Source organism: Solanum dulcamara, chromosome 11, assembly GCF_947179165.1.
Source record: "Solanum dulcamara chromosome 11, daSolDulc1.2, whole genome shotgun sequence".
Lineage (NCBI taxonomy): Eukaryota > Viridiplantae > Streptophyta > Magnoliopsida > Solanales > Solanaceae > Solanum > Solanum dulcamara.
This window is the reverse complement of record NC_077247.1, coordinates 60,428,007-60,452,140: the sequence shown is the minus strand read 5'-3', so window position 1 is coordinate 60,452,140 and position 24,134 is coordinate 60,428,007. Positions and strand designations below refer to the sequence as shown.

The 24,134-nt window shown below is 32.7% G+C and overlaps 3 protein-coding genes and 1 pseudogene across 3 annotated transcripts; 3 read left to right on the top strand and 1 right to left on the bottom strand.

Annotated features, from left to right (window-relative positions):
• The first annotated feature begins 583 nt into the window (after window positions 1-583).
• Window positions 584-3,194, top strand: LOC129874153 (uncharacterized). Its single transcript, XM_055949399.1, has 5 exons — window positions 584-932; window positions 1,013-1,062; window positions 1,778-1,901; window positions 2,008-2,115; window positions 2,427-3,194. Exons 1-5 carry the CDS (start codon window positions 764-766, stop codon window positions 3,041-3,043), a joined length of 1,068 nt encoding a protein of 355 aa, XP_055805374.1. The 5' UTR covers window positions 584-763; the 3' UTR covers window positions 3,044-3,194.
• A 453-nt stretch (window positions 3,195-3,647) lies between these two features.
• On the top strand, window positions 3,648-6,231 carry LOC129874152 (uncharacterized). Its single transcript, XM_055949398.1, has 5 exons — window positions 3,648-3,899; window positions 4,556-4,605; window positions 5,056-5,179; window positions 5,280-5,387; window positions 5,489-6,231. Exons 1-5 carry the CDS (start codon window positions 3,725-3,727, stop codon window positions 6,106-6,108), a joined length of 1,077 nt encoding a protein of 358 aa, XP_055805373.1. The 5' UTR covers window positions 3,648-3,724; the 3' UTR covers window positions 6,109-6,231.
• A 179-nt stretch (window positions 6,232-6,410) lies between these two features.
• On the top strand, window positions 6,411-8,596 carry LOC129872772 (uncharacterized; annotated as a pseudogene).
• A 335-nt stretch (window positions 8,597-8,931) lies between these two features.
• Window positions 8,932-19,560, bottom strand: LOC129872771 (serine/threonine-protein kinase PBL34-like). Its single transcript, XM_055947667.1, has 6 exons — window positions 19,467-19,560; window positions 10,771-11,033; window positions 10,533-10,668; window positions 10,149-10,285; window positions 9,952-10,075; window positions 8,932-9,410 (listed from the first exon to the last, which is right to left on the bottom strand). Exons 1-6 carry the CDS (start codon window positions 19,558-19,560, stop codon window positions 8,932-8,934), a joined length of 1,233 nt encoding a protein of 410 aa, XP_055803642.1.
• Window positions 19,561-24,134: the final 4,574 nt, after the last annotated feature.

Below are 24,134 nucleotides of genomic sequence, written 5' to 3'. Positions count from 1 at the left end.
ACTATATATATACCATCTTTACAAAAATTGTTTTATTTTTACTATGCTTGGTATAAAATGTAAATATTTGTAGGAATCTCTATTTAATTACTGTTATTATGATATATTGTGAAAAAGGACAAGTAAGGTGATATTTACGATTTCCCCAAGCACAGACCTCCTACGGGAAATGTTGATCCACATTTTTATTTCTTTAAAAATAAATTTCATTTTGGGCAAAGTATCATTTAATTGTTAATGAAGAACTTCCCTTCATCATTTTCAAGAATTTACATTTTTTAAATATAATTTTACTCAAAAAAATATATTATTTCATAATATTTATGCAATTTTAAAAAAAAATTGTGTACTCTTTATTATGAGGTGGATAGAAAGTAATATTTCATTCGTTCCAAAATACTTGTCACAATTTTATTATAGTACTTTTCACATAGTTTTTGAATATTCAAAATATTAAATTAATTTAATTTTAAAAATTAATCAAATTAACTAAAAATAATAATTGCAACAACTATTTTGGCACGGACTAATTTGACTGAAATGACTAGATCAATTTCAGGACTTGAAGCTCATTATTGTGGATTTTTCTACGGAACTATCCTATTCCCACGCAGATTGTTTGACAGACAATTTGTCCTTTGTTCACATGCTGGTAATAATCTAATCCCACTAATACAATAATGCCAGATGAATGGAGAAGTATATGAATTGAAGGGCTGAAAAAGCTTTCATTTAGACTCTCTAAAAATACAGAGATCCGAAGATGAATGTGTCTTCAAAGATTAATTTGTTCATCTGTTTATTCATTTTTCATCTGTTGGCTGCTGGCAGTGTTAAGATAGGAATTTATGAGTTAAAGAAAGGAGATTTCTCTATTAAGATCACTAATTATGGTGCCACAATCATATCCGTTCTTCTTCCTGATAAGTATGGTATGTCCGTCTTTTTTACATTGTTGATGTGTAAATTTGTTCTGTGTTTGCTATTACTTGAAGTCTTTGATCCCTTCCAGGAAAAATAGGTGATGTTGTTCTTGGATATGACACCATCGAAGAATACAAGGTTAGTTCACTTTATTTTGTTCATTCTATTTGAATGTGCCTATTCCAATTTTTCCCCTCCAATAGCATCGGGAAATGGAGAGGAGATTACATGGTGGGGGAATCGAACTCTTGCCAATAAAGTGAAAGTTCAAGTAGCCAAGCAAGAGCTACTAAAATTCCCGTTAATGCAATTTATAAAGCTTGCAGTTCAGGCTCCGGAAATTAATAGGCTATATATAGCTATCATTAATAGAAACTTCCAATTTTAGGTTGATTTCTAACTTTTGGGATTTAGTTGAGGTTATTCAGATGGGCGGCTAAATTTTGGTATTCTTATTCTCATCAATTAGCACATTTACCACCATTTTGAATTTTGATTTGTCCTCTTTTGCTTACATTCGTTTCTTTTCCTGCAAATTGTCCGCTATATCAGCTTTTCTCATTGGGTGATATGTAGCTTAGAAAGTAAATACGATGTCTGAATTCTATGAAATAATTTTTATAGGGATTTAGTTTCAAGTCACCAAATCCTTTATAGCCGTCCCTGCTTGAATTGTGGCATGTCAAAATCCAGAGTCATTTGACACTATCTAATTGTAGTTCTTTACTAACAAACATCGCGTCCCTAGTCTATAATATCAGCTAAAACACTCCCATCTTTTGGATTGATGTGAAGTACATTGAAGAAAATTTAGCCCATTGCTGTTTTCACCTATGAAAGTAACTTGGTGCAGAATGGTACAAGTTATTTTGGAGCCTCCCTTGGAAGAGTCGCTAACCGGATTGGTGGTGCTCAATTTACACTGAATGGAACCCTTTATAAGCTTGTTCCCAATGAAGGCAAAAACATGATACATGGTACTCTCACTACATTTCCTTTTACCTCTGCTTTCTCTTCCACTTTTACCTACATTACCCAAATTCCTTTTCTGTGTCTGATGTAATTAAAACTTCGAAAATATAGGTGGCCCTAAAGGATTTAGCAAAGTTGTCTGGAAGGTGAGCAAGTACGTAAAAGATGGTCCCCGTCCTTACATAACTTTAACTTACTTCAGTGCTGATGGTGAAGAAGGTAAGTCTTGGTATTCTATATAGGACATTCCTCCTTCAATTTCAATTTACTTATCGTAGTTTGATTAAACATGAAATTCAAGAAGGAAAAACATTTGGAACTCATGGGATTTAAACATGTCAAGAGATTTTCATGGTGCCGTTAAAGATAAAATAGAAAATTTAAAGTTAAATTAGCTCCAAAAATAGAAATGCTTCGGGGTTTTTTGACGAACTAATGAGGAAATAGCATCACATGAAGTAGAATAGAGGGAGTAATTTCATTTTGAAGAACACTAATGAATTGAATAAACTCCTTTTTTTCTTATGTAGGATTTCCTGGTGCAGTTCTTGCCTCTGTTACCTTTGCATTGAAAGATCCTTACAAACTTAGTGTTGTATTTAAGGCAAAAGCTCTGAACAAGGCCACGCCAATTAACCTGTCTCACCACCCTTACTGGAACATCGGTGGACACACCAGTGGCGATATCTTGTCCAATGTCATTCAAATCTTTGGATCACACATCACACTAGTTGATAAAGAACTCATTCCGACAGGAGAAATTGCCCCCGTCAAGAACACACCCTATGATTTCCTGAAACCCCGTAAAGTGGGGAGTAGGATCAACAAACTCCAAAATGGATATGACATCAACTATGCACTCGACAGCACTGCAAAAATGAAACCTGTGGGGACAGTTTATGATAAGAAGTCTGGAAGAGTGATGGATGTAAAAGCATCTGCACCTGGTGTTCAATTCTACACTTCAAATTGGGACAAAAGTATAAAAGGGAAAGGTGGATTTATGTATCAGCCTCATGCAGCATTGTCTTTGGAAACTCTAGTGTTTCCAGACGCTGTGAATCACCCAAATTTCCCATCGTCAATTGTGAATCCGGGAGAGAGATACGTTCACTCAGTGTTGTATACGTTCTCCATCAAAAAATAGTGGGAATGCTTATATTTGTTTATTTCACCATCACTTGTGTCTTTTGTATCTTCTGCATAAATTGACATTTTTGTCAAGATTGTATGTTCTTTGTGACAAATAAACACCCGGCGTTTACACTCAATAAAGGATAGTTTTGTTTTGCACCAAAGATATGCTTTTAACCAAAGAGTGAAATAGCCCAATCTCAAAGCTATTACTTACTTTCCAAACTGATTTAGGTTCATAAAGGTACAAGAACAACTGATTAATCTTCGAGTTTATACTGGACAGAATCAAAATTTACTTCCAGAAGTCAGGACATGGCGGATCATGTTATCGAGTTTAATATATCTTTTCTGCCAACTAATGGGACAAGTTTTGATTAGTACCAGAAAAAGACACGCCAACGTGAGTGCCAATTTTGTATTCACAAGTCAACACAAACAGCTACTTGTGCAATTAACTATACTTAAAACTAATGTGAGACGGCTAACTTGATAGTTGACTCGGCCAATATTGTCCATCTTCTACGGAGTTTTCCAATTTCCAGGCAGATTATTTGGCAGACAAGTTCCCTTTTGTTCACATGCAGGTAATAATAATCTAATCCCATAATAATGCCTGATGAATTGGAGTATATAAATTCGAGGCTGAAGAAGCTGTCTTTAAGACACTCTTAAATACACTGTGGAGTTTACTATGTCTTCAAAGATTAGTCTGTTGATCTTTTTGTTCTTCATTCTTCATCTGTTAGCTGCCAGTAGTGTAACAGGGCGCAAGATAGGAATTTATGAGATCAAAAAGGGAGATTTCTCTGTTAAGATCACTAATTATGGTGCCACAATCATCTCTGTTCTTCTTCCTGATAAGAATGGTGAGTCTATTTGATCCATCCACCCTTAATTAAAGGCCAAATGAATTGGCTTATTCGAAAAAGGCCTTGTTCTTTGGAAGATCTATCTCATGTGTGGTACTGCATGGTTCCACTCTGCGAGAACCCCGAATCATTCTCTTGAAGCTCATCCTCGTTTTTTATCAGAAGCTTGTGATTTAGTTTTTGACGCAGCAAGTAGGGGAAAACAATGCTACTTTATCACCTACTTTGATTTCACGTTTCTGTGAAATATATACACGAATCATTTCGGGATTATAACTAGAACCACCCCTTTTCTGGATCCACCTCACATCAATAACCCGACCCCTGCCACCTATAGGTAATTTTAGACAAGTTTATTTTGAAGTAGATACCTGAATACCAAGTATAGCTCGGACAGATCAACCAAAGATCCTACTCCTCTTAGAAAGGCGAATGAAAAAAGCCCGGCCCACATAGTATGAACTAGGTCGTAATGCCAGAGGAATCATTACCGCAAGGCAGGTTCAAGCCCTAGGAATGGAGAATTTTCCTCTTAATGGGATACCAGATTGTTAACACCAAACTTCCATCTTTTGTAAAGCATATTCCTGTTTTAGATCTGTTTTCTGCTACTCCTTGAAGTAACCAGTTTTATCTTGTCTTGATCCTTTCAGGAAAAATAGGTGATGTTGTTCTTGGATATGATACCATCAAAGAATACAAGGTTAGTTCACTTTTTTTTGTCCATTATGATTGAATGCGTCTATTTGCAATTTGCTCTTTCCTAAAAGCATTCTACTTCATATTCTATTTAAGCTTTTTCAGAATTTGACAGCTACACTTTTCAGTTTCATCTCAATTTTCCTATATTAGCTATTTCTCTTTTTCCCATTTGAGTAATATATAGCTTAGAAAGTAAGTCCTTTGTCTCATTGATGTCTGAATCTTATTAAATAAGTTTAAAGCCTCTTACAGAGATTTAGTAGTTTACAGAGATTTAGACAGTATCAATCCATAGTCATTTGATACTGTCTAATTGTAGTTCTTCCCTAATAAAGACCGCATCCTTAGTCTATAATATCTCAGCTATATCTCCCATCTTTCGCATTAATGTGGAAGTACATGGAAGAATTTAGCATGATTTGTAGTCACTTATGAAAGTAATTTGGTGCAGAATGGTACAAGCTATTTTGGAGCCGCCCTTGGAAGGGTTGCTAACCGCATTGGTGGTGCTCAATTTACTTTGAATGGAACCCATTATAAGCTTGTTGCCAATGAAGGCATAAACATGCTACATGGTACTCTTACTATATTTCCTTTTTCCTTTGTTTTCTCTTCCAATTTTATCCAAATTTCCTTTGCCTGTTCTCTGATGTAATTGAAACTTCAAAAATATAGGCGGTCTTAAAGGATTTAGCAAAGTTGTCTGGAAAGTAAGCAAGTACGTGCAAGATGGTCCCAGTCCTTACATAACTCTAACCTACTACAGCGCTAATGGTGAAGAAGGTGAATCTTGATATATGTAACATATTCTACAACAAGATAATTAGTTTATTTTCGAAGGACATACTATGAATTGAATAAACTCGATTTGTTTACTTATGTAGGTTTTCCTGGTGATGTCCTTGTCTCCGTTACCTATGCATTGAAAGATCATTACAAACTTAGCGTGGTATTTAAGGCAAAATCTTTGAACAAGGCCACTCCAATTAATCTGTCTCACCACCCTTACTGGAACATTGGTGGTCACAACAGTGGCGATGTCTTGTCCCAGGTTGTTCAAATCTTTGCATCACACATCACCCCGTTAGATAAACAGCATATTCCCACAGGCATCATTTCTCCTGTCAAGAACACGCCCTATGACTTCCTGAAACCCCGTAAGGTGGGGAGCAGGATCGACAAAATCCAAAATGGATATGACATCAACTATGCACTTGACAGCACTGAAAAAATGAAGCATGTGGCGATAGTTTATGATAAGAATTCAGGACGAGTGATGGATATAAAAGCGACTGCACCTGGTGTGCAATTCTACACTGCAAACTTTGTCATTAATACGAAGGGAAAAGGTGGATATGTATATCAACCTCATTCAGCCTTGTGTTTAGAGACTCAAGGGTTCCCGGATGCTGTGAATCACCCAAATTTCCCATCTACAATTGTGACTCCTGAAAAGTCCTATGTCCACTCCGTGCTGTATACATTCTCCATCAAGAAATACTAGAATGCTTTTAGTTATTTCTTTGCACGATTGGCTTGTGCCTTTTGTAGTCTTCTTAATTTGTATCCTCTACTTAAATTGATGTATGTGTATCAAAGATGTTATGTATAATTTCGTTTTGTTCAAGTGTTTGGATGAAGTTTTCAAAGAATTCTTTCCAAACATGTGTGGTGAGTGATTTAATGGGTTTTTACCAAAGACATGCTTTTGTCGTTGATCTTGTCATAACTTTTACATTAATCTTGAAATCTTGTACCAAAAACATTCTTCTGATTTAACTTAAAGATTTAAATACTTAGCTGAAAATGGGGAGAGTTTCCCTTCAGAGAAACCCGAATGGTCTTTTTAGGAAAGCTCCAACTAATGTACAGAGCTTCTTAACTTTCTACAAAAGGAACACTATACACTAAGGTTTTGGTAATATTACCTGTGATTGAGTTTAAAATACCTTTTATGTTGAAAAATGCGCCAAGTTGTTATTAATATTTTCCAGAACAGCATTCAAGCCGGCGTTGTTACCATTTTTGTAGTTGCAACTCAACACAAATAACTACTTCTGCAATTAAGTATTCATAATATAAGGGACGGCTAACTTTAATGTGTCAATTTCAAGAGCTATCACTCATCTTTTGTAACTATTCAGATTATAATCTAATCCCACAATGACGCCAGATGAAATGGAGGAGTGCATAAATTCACGACTGAAGAAGTTGTCATTAAAACACTCTTTAAGTCTCAAAATTACTGGAGTCAACTGTCTTCAAAGATTCATTTATTAATCTGTTTGTTCATTTTTCATCTGTTGGACACCGCTAGTGTTTCAGATTTCTCTGTTAAGGTCACTAAGTATGGTGCCTCAATCATCTCCGTTCTTCTTCCTGATAAGCATGGTATGTATTTTTTTTTTTACCTTAATTAGTCTCATCTTTCTACCACGAGGGAATGTGGTGGAATGGTTGACGTGTCTCACTCCTAACCAGAACTCTCGGGTTCAAATATGAGATGGTTAACCAAAAAATTCTATATTTTTAAATCTGTTTTTATGACTGTTTGTTTTCTGCTGTTCCTTGAAGATATCAGTCTCATCTTATCTTGATCCTTTCCAGGAAAAATAGGTGATGTTGTTCTTGGATATGGCACCATCGAGGATACCTGGTTAGTTCACTTCAATTTGTTCATTGTATTTGAATGTGTCTATTCCAATTTGCCCTTTCCTAAAAACTTTCTTTTGATTGCCTTCTATTTTATTAGCTCACTCTGGTTCTGAGTCTCATTAATCAATAGCCAAGTTCCATGTACTGTACCATGTCAAATACCATCATTTGACACTGTCTAATCGTAGTTCTTTGCAAACAAACACCGCGTCTGTGGCCTATTGGATTGATGTGAAGTACATATGAAGGAAATTTAACCCCGTTTGTTCACTTATGAGCATAATTTAGTGCAGAATGATAAGTAATATTTTGGAGCTCTTCTTGGAAGGGTTGCAAACCGGATTGGTGGTGCTCAGTTTACTTTGAATGGAACCATTTACAAGCTTGTCCCTAATGAAGGCAATTACACGATTCATGGTATTCTCGTTACGTTTCCTTTGCTTTCTCTTCCACTTTTTCCCAAATTTCCTCTCTTTCTCTGATGTAAATTAAAACTTCAAAATATAGGTCGTCCTAAAGGATTTAGCAAAGTTGTCTGGAAGGTGAGCAAGTACGTGCAAGATGGTCCCAGTCCTTACATAACTCTAACCTACCATAGTCCTGATGGCGAAGAAGGTGAATTTTGATATTCCACATGACAATTACATATTGACTGACTTATGAATTGTGATGAACACACTATGTACAGACTAAACTCCAATGCTTTCTTATGTAGGATTTCCTGGTGATGTTCTTGTCTCTATTATTTATGCATTAAAAGATCCATACAAACTTAGCGTGGAATTTAAGGCAAAAGCAATGAACAAGGCCACTCCAATCAACCTGTCTCACCACCCTTACTGGAACATTGGTGGTCACAACAGTGGCGACATCTTGTCCCAAGTTATTCAAATCTTTGCATCACACATCACCCCAGACGATAAACAACACATTCCCACAGGCGAAATTTCCCCTGTCAAGAACACGCCCTACGACTTCCTTAAACTCCGTAAGGTGGGGAGCAGGATTAACAAACTCCAAAACGGATATGGCATGAACTATGCACTAGACAGCACTGAAAAAATGAAGCCCGTGGTAATTGTTTATGAGAAGAAATCAGGAAGAGTGATGAATGTACAAGCAACTGCACCTGGTGTGATACTCTTCACTGCAAACTTTGTGATTAATATAAAAGGGAAAAGTGGATATGTGTATCAGCCTCATTCAGCATTGTCTTTGGAGATTCAGAGGTTCCCGGATGCTGTCAATCACCCAAATTTTCCATCTTCAATTGTGACTCCGGGAAACACCTACGTACGCAAAGTAACGTGATGTATACCTTCTCCATAAAAGAATAATAGAATGCTGGCTTTTGTCTTTTGTGTCCCTCTTAATATCATCTACTTAAGTTGATATATGTATCAAGGTTGTATCTTCTCTGTGACAAATAAAACACCATAGTTTTGTTTTGTTTCAAGTGTTTGGATGGAGTTTTCAAGAACATAGGCAATAGAAATGATCTTAACCAGGCCGCGTGACCAAGAAACTATTATTGAAAGCTATTAGAAAAATGGATGACCAAAAGCATGTCAAAACAGAAGTCTAATCTTCATATATATAACAAGTCTCAGTTTTCAGATAAGGAAGCACAAGCATACTAATTGTTTTACAGAAAATTAATAAAGTTTCTTCTTTAAGCATGCATTGGAAGTTTCCCCTTCTGCTTGTTATTAAGGGCATAGTTAGATGCTGACGCATGTGAACCAGTTGGCGAATAGAGGCTCCCAGCTACATGTTTATCGTTTGCTACAACCCTTGCCTCCACATTATTTCTATTTGAGTTGACATCAGCATCTTCAGTTTCAGTCATTGAAGGCAGATGCATCAGCATTTCCACAACTTCGCTCATCTGAGGTCTGAGTTTCGCGTTCCTTCTAAGGCAGAGAGAAGCAATCTCAGTAGCCTTAAGTGCTCCTTTCTTTGAGAAATGGCCTCCGAGACGAGGATCTATGATCCGCCAAAAATGATGCCTATCTCCAAGATAGGGTTTTGCCCATGATACTAAGTTACGCTCACCCATCCGTCGGCTCTTGTCCATGGTTTTACAGCCACTCAATATTTCAAGTAAAACCACTCCAAAGCTGTAGACGTCGCTTTTCATTGTCAGATGCCCTGTAAGAGTATATAATAATCAGGTCATACACTATACAACTATGCAGAGATTATCTTTCTTATGACAATAGCAATTCTATAGTTTGAAATAAAATAGTCCCATATCTGGCATAATATATATATATATATATATATATCATAATACTTGACATCCTTGAAGCATGAAGTCGTAAAACAGCGGAGAACAACCATGGATATGATTCTGAGATTACAACCAAATTAAATAAATATACACATTTTTATCATGTGACCTTGGAGTAACTGGTAAAGTTGCTGCCATGTGACCAGGAGGTCACGGGTTCAAGCCTTGGAAACAGCCTCTGGCAGAAATGCAAGGCAAGGCTGCGTACAATAGACCCTTGTGGTCAGGCCCTTCCCCGGACCCCGCGCATAGCGGGAGCTTTAGTGCACCGGGCTGCCCTTTTACACATTTTTATCATGAACTTGTAAATTGGGAAGAGGGTTTTATGCATTGTTTTCGCAAGGACAACACAATCTAAAAGAAGAACAAAAAGGAAACGGAAGATAATTTTTAACTTACCAGTCATCACATATTCTGGAGCAGCATAGCCATGTGTTCCCATTACACGTGTCGACACATGCGTCTGATCTCCCTCGGGCCCATCTCTGGCAAGCCCGAAGTCTGATAGCTTCGCGTTGTAGTCCTGGAATTACAGTAACAATTATAGAAATATATTTGAGTATCCCAAGTATTATTACGGAATTTAAAATAATTACCGCATCTAATAAGATGTTGGATGCCTTAAAATCACGAAATATAACCGGCTTTTGAACTTCTTCATGAAGATAGGCTAGGCCTTGTGCTGCCCCTAATGCTATTTTCATCCTGATGCACCAAGGAAGAATTATGGACCCTGCAGAACAGCGAGAGAATATTGGACGTAGATGGAAGAACTACAAAAAAGCTGATGAGTTGATAGATATACCATATCTAAGTGATTCATCTGTATAGTAAATAAAGTAATGTAGGTAAATGTTGTTTCATGGTCACGGGAAAGATGACAACAATAAATCATGGTATACCTACAATTTCTATCCCGATTTCACAGTTATTATGAAGGCCAATTATGGAAATATAAGAAGAGCACAGGAATAACTTACTTCTGAAGATATGGTTCTCCAAACTTCCACGAGCCATAAACTCGTAGACGATTAGCCTCTGATTGCCTTCCATGCAATAGCCTATTAACTTAACTAAATTTTGATGGTGGAGATTTTGAAGAAAGTGTACTTCAGCCTGTCACATGAAATAACCTTGTAAATGGACATGCATAAAACAAGTACAGTACTAAACTTTTGAAGTCCAGAAAATGAAGACAAAAATTAAAAAGTAGTATACCAGCCACTCCCTATGACCCTGACATCCATTTCTATTTAGAGTCTTTACTGCTACAGCAAGACCAGTGCCAGGTTTCACTGGCGAACTACCGCTCTCATTGATCCAGCCTTTGTAGACAAAACCAAAGCCGCCCACTCCAAGAAGATATTCACGTCTGAAGTTCCTTGTCGCCAAAGTCAGCTCATTAAAAGCAAAGTTTCGAGCCTGAGAAACTATTTCCAGATCCCTGCCTCTGGTGGTCTTACTTGATGATTTAATTTCTTCTGTTGAACATTCAGAAACTAGATATGAGTAATGAGGTCAAAATCCTACGGAAACACATATAGAGATATGAAAACCAAGAATTACAGATCAAAAAACTCAGAATTCATTAGATGAAACACCGTTCAGACATAGCTCATTTAGGCAATTTTCTGCAGAAGAGATCTCTCACAAACATACCAGGACAAGAGCCTGAGATGCATTAATAACACATGTAAAGAATGACGTTGGACAGATTTACATGAGGTAATTAAGTATTTCCTAACAAGAGTTTCAATGAACACTTTCTATGTTAATAATTCACTTATCCATATCTATGTTACAAGTGCCTTTTATAGCTGGGGCTAAACCAGTAAAAATGTTTTTCCCTTATTTGGAGACTCAATGCCAGCAGTCATATCTTCTTTCTTTTTTAAAAAAAAATTAGGGGACACCGAAAGGAGATTACAAGGTAGGTGGGGGATCGAACCTTTACCAACTGAGCTATTAAGATTCCCTTAGTGATTATATCTTGACTTAGTGTCCTACACTTTTTTTGTTCTTTTTTTTCTGATGTGTGTATGTATGTGTTGAAGGAGGGGGTGGTACATGCTAGATAGGCTAATTGGTTCAAAGACTAACCATTCTCCATAGAAAATGTCAATTTTTTTTCCAGCTACAAAAGGATTGTTATAACTTTGCAAGAAGATTAAATGGAAAAATAAATGATAAGAAGATAGAACGTTAAAGGAGTGATACCAGATGATCGGACACTTGGTGACATGCATAAAAACTTCAGAATTTTGCAGCCTCTCATTGAAGAATTGTTTGATTTATTCATTTTTTTCCGTTCTAGTTGATGTCTCTCAAAGAGCTCAGGATTATGACTTCAGAAAACTACCACATTTGCTTCTTAATGGGTAATTAAACTTAGTTTTTTTAGAAAATTTTACATTCAATCATCATAATCTAGTATTTTAATTTGTTTTTATCTGTAGATACCTCACTATAAATGACGTAATCTCTTTTTCTGACAAGTGTATTTAAAAGAAACAAAATACAAAGTAGCACAATTTTGTGTATTTTTTTTCTTGCATATGAAGACAGAGAGTAATAAATCTACAAAATAGAAGTTGGTATTATAAAGAATCTGGTCAAAGTTACACTTTAACTTAGATACCAACAAAATAGAGAAATCCCAGATGACAAAAAGGATGAGAAAGGCAAATATTGGTTCAAAATTATTAAAACTGAATAATAATGTATGAGAATAACTCAAATGAAATGGGCCATGTGGAATTAAAATACTAAAAATCTCAATAGGATTTTTCAGAAAGATTTCATGTTCACATAGTGCTACTGAATATTGTTAGTTTAAGTCATGATTTTCCGCACTTGTATTCTTCTTCATTAAATCTTTATTTGTCATATTCTAACATTAAAGACACAATATAACAAAAAGAAAAATATGTTGAGAATAAAGATAACAACATGGTTATTTTTTTGAGGCCGAGTGAAACATGCTAATAACAGGGGTATATTTTAATTATTCAAAAAGTTAAGGGGCTCTAATGGAATTTTATAATACTTGCAGGGTATATTTTAATAATTCAACAATGTGGAGATTGATGGTTAAATAATCTCATGTATCAAATCTGATTGTTTTGTTCATGCAATTAAGATTTTTTCAAAATAAATAAATTTTGGTTTATCTTTTATTTCAACCCCCAATAATATTTTTTCTTTCCACCTCATTTTTTCTTTGAATTTTACTTCATTCGATTCAACTGATTAATTTTACAATTTTTAATTTATTTTTAAAAATAATACTGTTATATTTAATTAATATTTTTACTTGAAAATATTCTAATTTTATCATTAATGATTTTCTTTTTTATAGAGATGACAATTACAAGAGTAAAACGATATTGATAATATATTATACACAATTTTCATTTTAAATCGTAAATCATATTTTTCTATTCAAATTAAGACATATAAAATGAAATTAATTAGTATTATTTAACTAATATCGGTTAATTCGAGTTTTTGGAATAACCTCACTAATAAAATCTCTAACTTCAATTTAGGATATTCATCGTTTGATTTTGGATAACCTTTTTTAAAAATAAAATAAAATTTGAATTTTTAATATTAAGATCAAAATAATTAAATTAAATTTTTCATCGGCTCAATTCTTGTCTATTTTTTTCAAAAAAAAATGGGTTTTTTCGTAAATATGTGGCATACATTGTCATGCACATATTCTAATTACTATATGCAACATAATATTATCAAGCCAATCATTCTTTAAGAAAAATTGTCACCAAAATATCTTAATAGGACAATTGAATTATTCAATAATGATGATTAAGGATTCAACTAAACACAAATTATTTTATTGCATAAAATAAAATTTTGAAGTTATCAAAATAAAATATAAAGGGAAAAAAACTAACTACTGCAAAAGCAAATAATCAGACTAGATGAAAATGCAAAAGATTAAAACCTACACTAGAATATGTGTGTAATTGCAATTTTAAATAAGTATATAGGTAATCAATTTGAATTGGTTATTTTTTGTTTAAAATAAAAAAACAAATTAGTACTTACCAATTTTTTAATTTAAAAATTAAAATCAAAATCAAATCAAATAAAAATTAATTTTTTTCAAGGCATAATACGTAAATATGTCATTTAATTTGGTTTCATTTCACATTTATGCCCTCCAACTTTAGGTGTGCTCAAGTAGACACTTAAACTTATATAAAATCGAACAAGTAGACACACATGTTTAACGTAGCACAATACACGTAGGATGTCATGTAGGACACAAAATTGACATGTAGGATGTCATATAGGACACAAAATTGACATGTAGGATGTCATATATGACGAATATGTCTATTTGTTCAAGTTTTGAATAGTTAAAATGCCTACTTATGATTAATAAAGTTAGATGTCGTAGTTGTCAGTTGAATCCAAGTTAAGGATAATATTTACGTATTATGCATTTTTTTTAAATTGACATTGATTTGATTTATTCTAGTAAACATTCTACTTCAACCCACCCCTAGTAGGGTGGTTAAAGAGGAGGTTGCGGATTTCTGACCTCCAAGACAGAATTATCTGGTGGGGAGGGAGGGGTGGGGGGAAGCCATCCCACACCAATCCGGCCTTGATCCTTTTTTTCAAGAGGAATTGCGTCTCCAGCGCCGCCAAAAAGAATGGAAGGTGTCTGAGCTCGTTTCTCCCAATAAAATAGAAGAATAGCCGGTGTTGAAGCTCTGCTGTTATTTGGATATCAGGAAGGAGAGGACGTTCTAATTCTGGAACTAGAAAATAACATTTTTTTTACTTTAATGCATTCTTAAATGTTTTCATGGAGAATGTCATTCAAATCTAAACTATTTTTTTGTTAATTTTTTGTCAAACAACTAGCAACATTTATATACACTTTTCTTAGACTATTTTATAGTTCAATTGAAAGGCATTGTGCATCAAATAAAATCAGTTTTTACGATTCAAATAGATTCACTTTAACTTAAAATTTTCAGAAGATAAGTAAACATATACTAGTTAATTAGCTAATATAATTATAGTTTGAATTAAATATGGTTCGCGGTAAACATTTAGCTTTAATTACAGTTTGAGTTTTGTATAATTCGCGCGATTATACAATTGAGTTTTGCATAATTCGTGTGATTTATACAAACATTGTTCGCGAATCGAATTGTATAGCGAAATATACAAACACTAAAAATTGTATAACAAATTATACAAACGTTGTACATGAATTGTATAGTGAAATATATAAATGTTATACAAAAATTACAAATTGTATAGCAAATTATACAAACGTCTATAAATGTTGCGCAAATTATACAAACGTTGATATAATTATAGCTATGAATTGTAATTAGCAAATTATAGCTACAAAGCATAATTAAGGTATTTTTGAGTTGTTATATGCGAAAATTCCCCTTAAATTTTTCCTTAAAATTAATTTTTTTCTTCCCTAGCAACATTCAGCGCATATTTCGAGAGAATGATTTTTTTTCGAATCAAATGAAGGAAAACTAAATTAAAGTCGTTTATATCTACTTATCATTTTTTTCAGCCAAATTTTAATTAAACTATTTATAATTCAATTGAAAGGTATTGTGCATCAGATAGAATCAATTTTCACAATATAGATAGATTTACTTACATTAAAATTTTTATAAGACTCGAGAATTTTATTTTCCTTCTAAACTATTTTTTTTTCTAACAAGCTACAACATTCATAGCCGTTTATTTCGAGAGGAAATGATTTTTCCCAAATAAATAATGGAAAACTAAATTAAAGTCATTTATACCTATTTCATTTTTTTCCCACCAGACTTTTATTAAACTATTTTATAATCCAAATGAGAGGCATTATGCATCAAATAGAATTAATTTTCACAATTCGAATAGATTTACTTAACTTTGAAATTTCACAAGACTTGAGAATCAAATTTCCCTTCTAAATTGCTTTTTTTCTTTTCTAGCAGCGTTCATGCATATATTTTGATTTCTTAGAGAAAATAAAATAAAAATCTAAATCAAATGAAGGGAATATAAATTAAAGTCGCTTATACCCTACTCAGCATTTTTTTCCAACCCAACTTTAGTTAAACTATTTTATAATCCAACTGAAGCATAGTTCATCAGATATAATTAATTTTCACTATTTAGATAGATTTACTTAACTCTAAAATTTAATAAGACTCGAGAATTAAAATCTCCTTCCAAACTATTTTTTTCTTCATTAGCAGCATTCATGCACATTTTAAAGAGGAAGTGATATTTTTCCAAATCAAATGAAGAAAAACTACATTAAAGTCGACTGTATCTAATTCTCATTTTCTTTTCACTCAGATTTTGATTAAACAATCTTATAATCCAATGAGAGACATTGTACATCAAATAAAATCAATTTTCTCATTTCATGTAGATTAACTTAACTTTAAAATTTTATAAGACTAGAGAATCAAGTTTTCCTTCTACTAAACTTTTTTTTCCTTGACTTGCATTCATGCATGTTTTTCTTCTTTTTTTTTTTATAGGAAATTGATTTTTTTTCCCAAGTCAAATGAAGGAAATATAAATTAAAGTTGTATGTATTTACTTAGCATTTTTTTAAGCACCAAACTTTTATTAAACTATTTTATAATCTAGTTGAAAGACATTCTGCATTAATAGAATCGATTTCACAATTTAGACAGCTTTTACTTAACTTTAAAATTTTATAAGACCTTAAACAGTTTTTTACTTCACTAGCAACATTCATGCATGTTTTCTTTTTTTTGAGAGAAAATGATTTATTTATTTTTCCAAATCAAATGAAGGAATACTAAATTAAGGTCATTTATATCTACTTATCATTTTGTCCGGTTTATTAAACTATTTTGTAATCCAATTTGACAGGCATAGTGCATCAAATGCAATCAACTTTCACAATTCAGATAAATTTACGTAACTTTAAAAAATTTATAAGAAAATTAAATTAAAGTTATTTATATCTACATAAACATTTTTTTCAACCAGTTTTTTCGTAAGCTAATTTACAATTCTATTAAAAGGCATTGTGTATCAAATAAAAATAATTTTCACAATTTACATAAATTTACTCTAACTTTAAAATTTTACAAGACACGAAAATCAAATTACCATTCTAAACTTTCTTTTTGCTTCTTCTTCTTTTGATTAGATATAAAAACACACGATTTTTAAAAGGTTGTTTACTTGTTTGAACCACCACATAGTGACATAGACAAACACAGATATAATTTTTCAGGAATATTTGAAATTTCCATTATCTTTGGTCCAGTCTATTTTCAGGAAGAAAAAATTAAATCGAACTTATCAATAGTATAATATATATCATGCTAAGACTTGTGTATTTATCTTTGACTTTTGCATTGTGAACACACATTTATATTTCACGTGACAGTACTATTGATTATACATTTATAAATAATATCTATACTTTTTTTGTAATGAAAAATTACAGTAAGTTGAAAGTAAACTATTAATCAAAGTGATATATAGGAAAGACTAAACCATATAAGTTCTCGAGATACTATTTGTTTTTAGAGAATAAATATGAATAATCAAAAGACACCTGAAAAGAATAGAAAATTACGTTGGTAATAGCTTTTGGGAATTGAACCACATTTTCTATATAACTTCTCATTCATTTTACCTACTTTTTTTGGCTGATCAATGAAATAAAACTTTAGAAGTGTGGTTCAATTTCCTTTCACAAAAAAAAAAGAATAGAAACGTAAAATTATATAGAAACGTTTTGAAGATCTTATAATTTTAGAGTTTCTCTCGTGATTGTTAATGAAGTACATATATATGGACATTAAAATCAAGTTTGCAAGTTTTGAATATTGTTAAAAATTTAACCGAAACTCCTATCTAATCTATTATGGTCTATTGTGACCCAATATATTATTAATTACATAATTATTTTCACTCATATAGATTTTGATTAGAGATAAAGGGAGGGGAGAGATACTAACCATCTAATATCTTTAGATTTTGAATAATGTAATTAAAAAATATAAAGAATAAAAGTCTTTTCTTATTACGATTACAGGAATATTTTTTTCGTATAAATTGAATTAGACGTCGGGGTATTAGAGTTATGGGGTGGTGAAGTAGTCGTGGGGGTGGAGGTGTAGGGTGAGTAGAATATTTTTATTTAAAAAAAAATTGAGGGGGGGGAGATATTAACAATCTGATATTTTTAGATTTTGAATAATTTAATTAAAAAATATGAAGAATAAATATTTTTTTTATGATTGCATGAATATTTTTTTTGTATAAATTGGGTTAGAGGTCGGGGTATTAGAGTCATGGGTGATGGAGGGGTCGTGGGGATTGAGGTGTGGAGTGAGTAGAATATTTTTTTTAAAAAAATGACGGATGGGGGTGGGGTGTATGGGTGAGCGTAGACCATTTTTTCCTGTATTTTATTGAGAAATATTATGATAGTTGAATTTTTATTTCAAGGTTATATGATTTTAACATGCTCAAACAAGATATTTCAATATGAAATAATCAAAAATATTAGTTTAATATTATCTGACATCGCGCGAAATACTAATATACTTTATAATGACGCTTAAATATTTATAAGGTTATATATGCGGTGGCAGACCTACGTTCATGTCACTGGATGTTATTAGATGCTTAAACAACCATTGTGTTTTATCCAAACACTATACTTACTTTCGTATTAAAAATTATAATAACATACGCAAATATTGACTGAACACTCATCTTAAAAAGTCAGTTCAAAATATCAAGGACCGTCACAAAAAATTATGTTCATTTTAACAACCAAAACAAATAATATATCTTCCATGAAGCAAGCTAACATGGATTATGATGAGATGATTGTGATCCCTCCATTTTTAACTAGAGCTTTGAATTTGAGACTTAGATATAAAAATTTCCTCATGGAAGTGTCGCTCTCATATATGAACCTTGAGTGAATTCGAATTAAAAAAAGAGGGGGGGAAGCATGGTAGTAGGGCCTAACCAGTCAGCAGTCATCACATTGTGGGCCAAAATGGAGAACATGCTAAGGAACCTAGTACATTTGGGGTCGACAATTTAAGTAAAACAGATATGTTGAGCATGGAAATGGGACATCCTTTGTATTATCTATCGCATGTGCGCCTTTCTCCTTCTTCATGTCTTTTTAATCAATTCTAGACTATTATAGTCTGAAACCTTTTTACCTGAAAAATCAAAACATGTCTTGTCATTATAATTTTTTTTCGAAACTTTAGGATAATTCTCAGTTGCTATAACTTCTATCACAGCTTCTACCCAACGAGTGAACACTTTGTGCGCACGTAGTAAATTTCTTGATAAAATGTGAGTTTGTAGCTCAAAACTCCATTGCTAACCTAAGAAGAAACATGAAAGTGAGGGAGAAGGGAGAATCTTATTGAGCTCAAATGGCTGCGTTAGCTTGTGAATGAAGCCAAGCATTAAGCTTTATAACTAGAGGATTACAAAATATCCTAACCGACTAACTGCTAGCTCACTAATCAACAGCTCATAACATCTAATCCATCGCACTGATCATTTTACAACTAACTAGCAACTAATTAACTAATTGATCACTAATGGAACAGTGACAACTATCATAATCAACAATATATTTGAATACACCCCCTCAAGCTAAAGGGTGCAGAATATTGAGCACACCAAGTTTGCCTAAAAAAGATATAAATGTTGACGCTGACTCAATCCTTTGGTCAATAGATCTACTAGTTGTTGTTGAGTATGGACATAGACAGTGTCAACCTTTCCTGCTTTGATCTTATCTCTGATAAAGTAATAATTTATGATGTGTTTTGTTCTCTCATGAAATATTAGATTTGCAACTAGTTGGATGGCTGATTTACTGTCACTTAGAATGGTGATAGGCACTTGGATGGACACTCCTAACTCAGAAAACAAACCCAATAACCAAGTGACTTCAGAGACAGCTGAAGCCATGCTTCTGTACGCAGCTTCAGCTAAGCTCCTAGATACAGTCTGTTATTTCTTGGATTTCCAAGACACCAGTGACTCATCAAACTTAACAACATATCCTGTGATGGATCTCCTGGTGTTGGGACATAGATAAGAGATTTGGCTAGAAGGTGTCTAGTACTGCTTTGCTTCTTAGTAGTAATGGCATAATTCTTCATCCAGGTAGGTTCTTTGATGCTTCAGAAATTCTTTTGATAGGCGGGTCAACAAGAGGAAATACTTCTTCAACAATGTCTGGTTCTTGAGTAGTCCCAGTGGGAGCTATATTATGAGTCTCATCAGCAGTATTAATAGTGTGATTCTCTATAATAGTAGTATTCTCACCATGAGTGTCAATCACATCGTTAGTAACCTCATCATGAGGAATGGGATGATCAATCACTTCCAAAGGAGAACCATAAGAGTCAGTTGGAGGATTAATGTGTGGCGATGCCTGAGCAAATGGAAAGACATTCTCATAGGAAATCACATCTATATTGACAAAAAACTTTCTTGAGTTAATGTCCATTAACATTCTCAGGTTTTATAGGCTATGTTATTAAGTAATTCATGTATTCAAGAAAAACAAATACACTGTCAAAAACAAGCATATGATATAGTAAATGCTAACAAAAGAAAAGTTTTCTGTTTTCTATGTTCAAAAGAATACGCTGAACAAACGCTTGTTCACCATTAAATAATAAAATTATGAATCATCGCTTATATGATAGTTGAAGTGTAAAACAGTAAAAAAAGGAAGGACGAAAATAATATTCTCAAAAAAAAAATGAATTTTGATTAAGAGTACTACACTTTGTGTACCCAGCAGTGTAAAAAAATATTGATACTTTCTACAAGTATGCAAAAATTCTTATGAACAAATTTGGAAAACTTGAATTCGTTATTTTCTTTTTGAAGTGTCCATAAAATTTGTTGCAAAACATTGAAGTTCCGGATAGGACAGTTGGCCAGTGGAGGAGGGACATTGAGAGGGCTGTTGGCCGGTAGAGCAGGGTCGTTGGACGGTGGAGGAGGGTTGTTGGGTGGGCCGTTGGACGACGGCGCGTTATAGATTTGCATGCACAAAATGAATCATAACAATTAACCATTAGCAACTTTCATCCTAAACGCCAGACCCAGTGCAAAAACTTACCCCTGCAAATGTTGAATTTGTAAATTCTGCTAATGAATAATATCTTGCAATTCTTCAATTCGCGCTGCAATTCCTCCGCCACAATTAAAAAACTACAAAAAAATGACGGACAGCATCACTCCTCAAAAGCGACAACAATGAGACATTGTCCGTCTTTTTAAATTTTTAAATTTTTTTTAAAAAAAAATACTACAGACAATGACTCTATTTTCCTCGTTTAGTTTGACGGATTTTTGCGCTAAAAATAAATGTAATTAATATTTAATTATTTTATATATTTTGTGGCATCTTTCACTGATACGAATAAAAATATTTTTTTATAAAATAATTATTAACAACGTTGTCCGTCGCTTTTAATTAATTTTAATTTATTAATTTTTTTATAAGAAGTGACGGACTAGTCCGTCGCTTCTACTCAAACTTGGTCAACAATTTCAAAAAAGTGATAGACTACGTCGCTTTGTCCGTTGCTTTTTTGGTCAAAATATTGATTTCTTTTTTTAAAAAAGCGATAGACGTCGCAACACACTCCGTCACTTTTATTAAAATATCTTAAGATCAGATCAGATTTTTTCTATTCTTCTCTCTCTCTCTAATCTCTCTTCAATCCTCTTCTCCTTCTCTCTAAAATCAAGTGGGCAGATCGGGCTTGAATTAAATTGAATATATTAAGCAGGTAGGCAGTAGAAATTGCAGGTTTCAGCTGTTAAAAAATGCAGAAAATGTGATGGACAGAGCCCTTTTGTCCGTTGCTATTCTACATTCTTTTAAAAAAAAATTCAGTAAAAACGATGGACACTAAGTCCGTCACTTTGTTCTTCACTATGAAAAACAAAGCGATATTGTCCGCCGTTTTTCTGAAAATAGACAAATTGACAAAAACATGGGTCCGTCGCTCTACTTTTCATAGTGAGAAACAAAGCGATGCAGTTTGTCATTTTTGTCAAAAAAAAAAATACATAAAAGCTTTGAGACAAAAAGTAATAAAAGCGATTGCATTACTTTTTCGTTGATTTTGATCAAAAAAACGACGCAGCCCATCATAGTTTTTAGTAGTGCACCACAAAAAGAATGTTTTTTAAGAAACTGTTGGGCAATTATAGCATCTCTAAAGAGAATATTGAAGCGGGCTGGGCTTTCGCTGCAGGAGTACGCCTAAGTTCTCTTGTTAATCTCTGTTTTCCGTAATGTCCAATAAGAACTACAAATCGATGTATAAATTGTATTGGAAATAATGTCGTCCAAGGACAGCCTGCACATGCTGATCCTAACGTTGCACAGGCACCACAAATGTTTCTACGTGTCTGCATTTTTGAACTATATTAGTGAGCAATTTTATGACATGAAATGTAGTTAATCTTTTTAGTTGAGTGTTTTCATTTTTAAAAATGATTCGAAAGATAACTTCTTTTTAATTTGTCAAAATTGAATAAGAAAAATAATTAAAATATTTAGTGTAAAAAGAAAATATGATTAGAGGGTAATTTGAAATGAATATTAATATAGTATTTTTCAAGAAATGTAATATAGATGAGGTTGGATATATTATTAGAAATAACACATATGAGTTAGGACATAAATTGTCTATAAGAATTGAATTTCAAAAAATGCTTATATTTTCTTAATTTAAAAATCTGATAAGGATCGCTTTGACAACTTTTAAGTTGTTTTTTTTTTATAAATGTGAGTATTAGATTAATATATAAACAGGAAAATAAGTGATCAAAACAACAAATAATTTAAATTTGAAGAAATTAGTTTGATGTGATTATATAAACAAGTTATGACTATTCATATGCTATGATTAATACTATGTACTATTATTTTTTGCTTAAAGCAATTATAATATAAGAAAGTTAATATGTTATTCAAGACATTTTCATAAACGTCTCATTGTTATTAGTATTTATTTAAGATATCTAAGTCCCAAAATTATACTTTTATTTTTTTCTTGAAAGAAAAACACACATATTGTGTGAACGGGCCATTAATCACTGAAGAACTGAATGTAATTTTATTCATTGATTATATTTAAAGGAAATTCAACTGTAACCCATACTTACTTCAATTTACTATATTATGTGTTACCGAGTAATTAATATTGTTTTTAATTAAAGAAAGTGTTTATTTTTTATTTATAATTAATATGAAGTTTAATTGTCTCCTTCACTAGAAAGCTATATTAAATGAAAATTAATTTTTTAAAATGTATATCTTAATTAGGTATTACTTTACATAAAGTAACAACAATAGAGCTGTCAAAATGGGTTTGGTCCGTGAGTTCGGCCCAATCCAATCCTTGAATTAAGTGGAGTTGGGCTAAATTTTTTCAGCCCATTTAGAAACTAGACTTTTTAGCCCAACCTCATTTGGCCTTCCAGCCTCATGGGCTCAACCCACGAGCCTCAGAGGCCGGTCCGTGGGTCATGAATTTTAAAAATATTTATTATATATGTTTTAAGTAGTGTTTTATTTTGCCGAATCTTCAGCAACTAGACAATTAAAATTATTATAACTATGAATCTTTAACATCTTTTACTTTTGTGCTTATGCTTAATTTCTCGTTTCTCCTTTCTTGTCTAGTTTATGGGAAAAAATGATCATGTAATGTATCTTGTTATAATGAATCTTAAGATTATTGACTGTTGTATCTTGAATGTTTTATTGCTTTCTAAGTGTTCCACTAAAGCGTGTGAAACTCATGTACATGTGAATTTTTGACGTATTGGTGTTGTGTTGATAATGTTCTATAGTCTTTCTAAGAGACCAATATTGTCCATCTTTTGATTGAAGTGACAACCTGCAACCCTCTCAGAGCCGGGTTGGGCTGCTATTTTATAGGCCCTTAATTAGTTAAAAGGGTCAGTCCGTTCTAACTCATTTAGCTCGCTAGTTCTTTAGGGTTATGTTGGCTTGGGTCAGCCCATTTTGATAGTTGTAAACAACAACAATAATATTCAATATAATCTCACAAATTAGAGTTTGAAAGTGTAAAATGTAATACTATCTTGGAGATGGAGAGATTGTTTTTGATAGATCCTTAACTAACATAAACTACATCTAATTTTAAATATTATAGTTGATAATTAAGTAATGAATGATTTTCTAATATTCTTTTTTAATCCACTATATTGGCATTATTGGATTAACTGGATCTTTTTATTCGTGATTAAATTAAAATTGATGAATATGAAAAAGGGTTTTGTTTTTCTAGAAAAATCAATATTATTGTCAACTCTTTTTACTTAACTATTAATAATAATTATAATAATAATAATTATAATAATAATAATAATATGAGTATTTTATTTTAATTTAATTTTGAAATTTCTTTTTAATTAATATCGTTGAAGTAACTAATCTTGAATTTTTGAGAGAAATTTATATTCTTGTTTTTTTCTTTCTT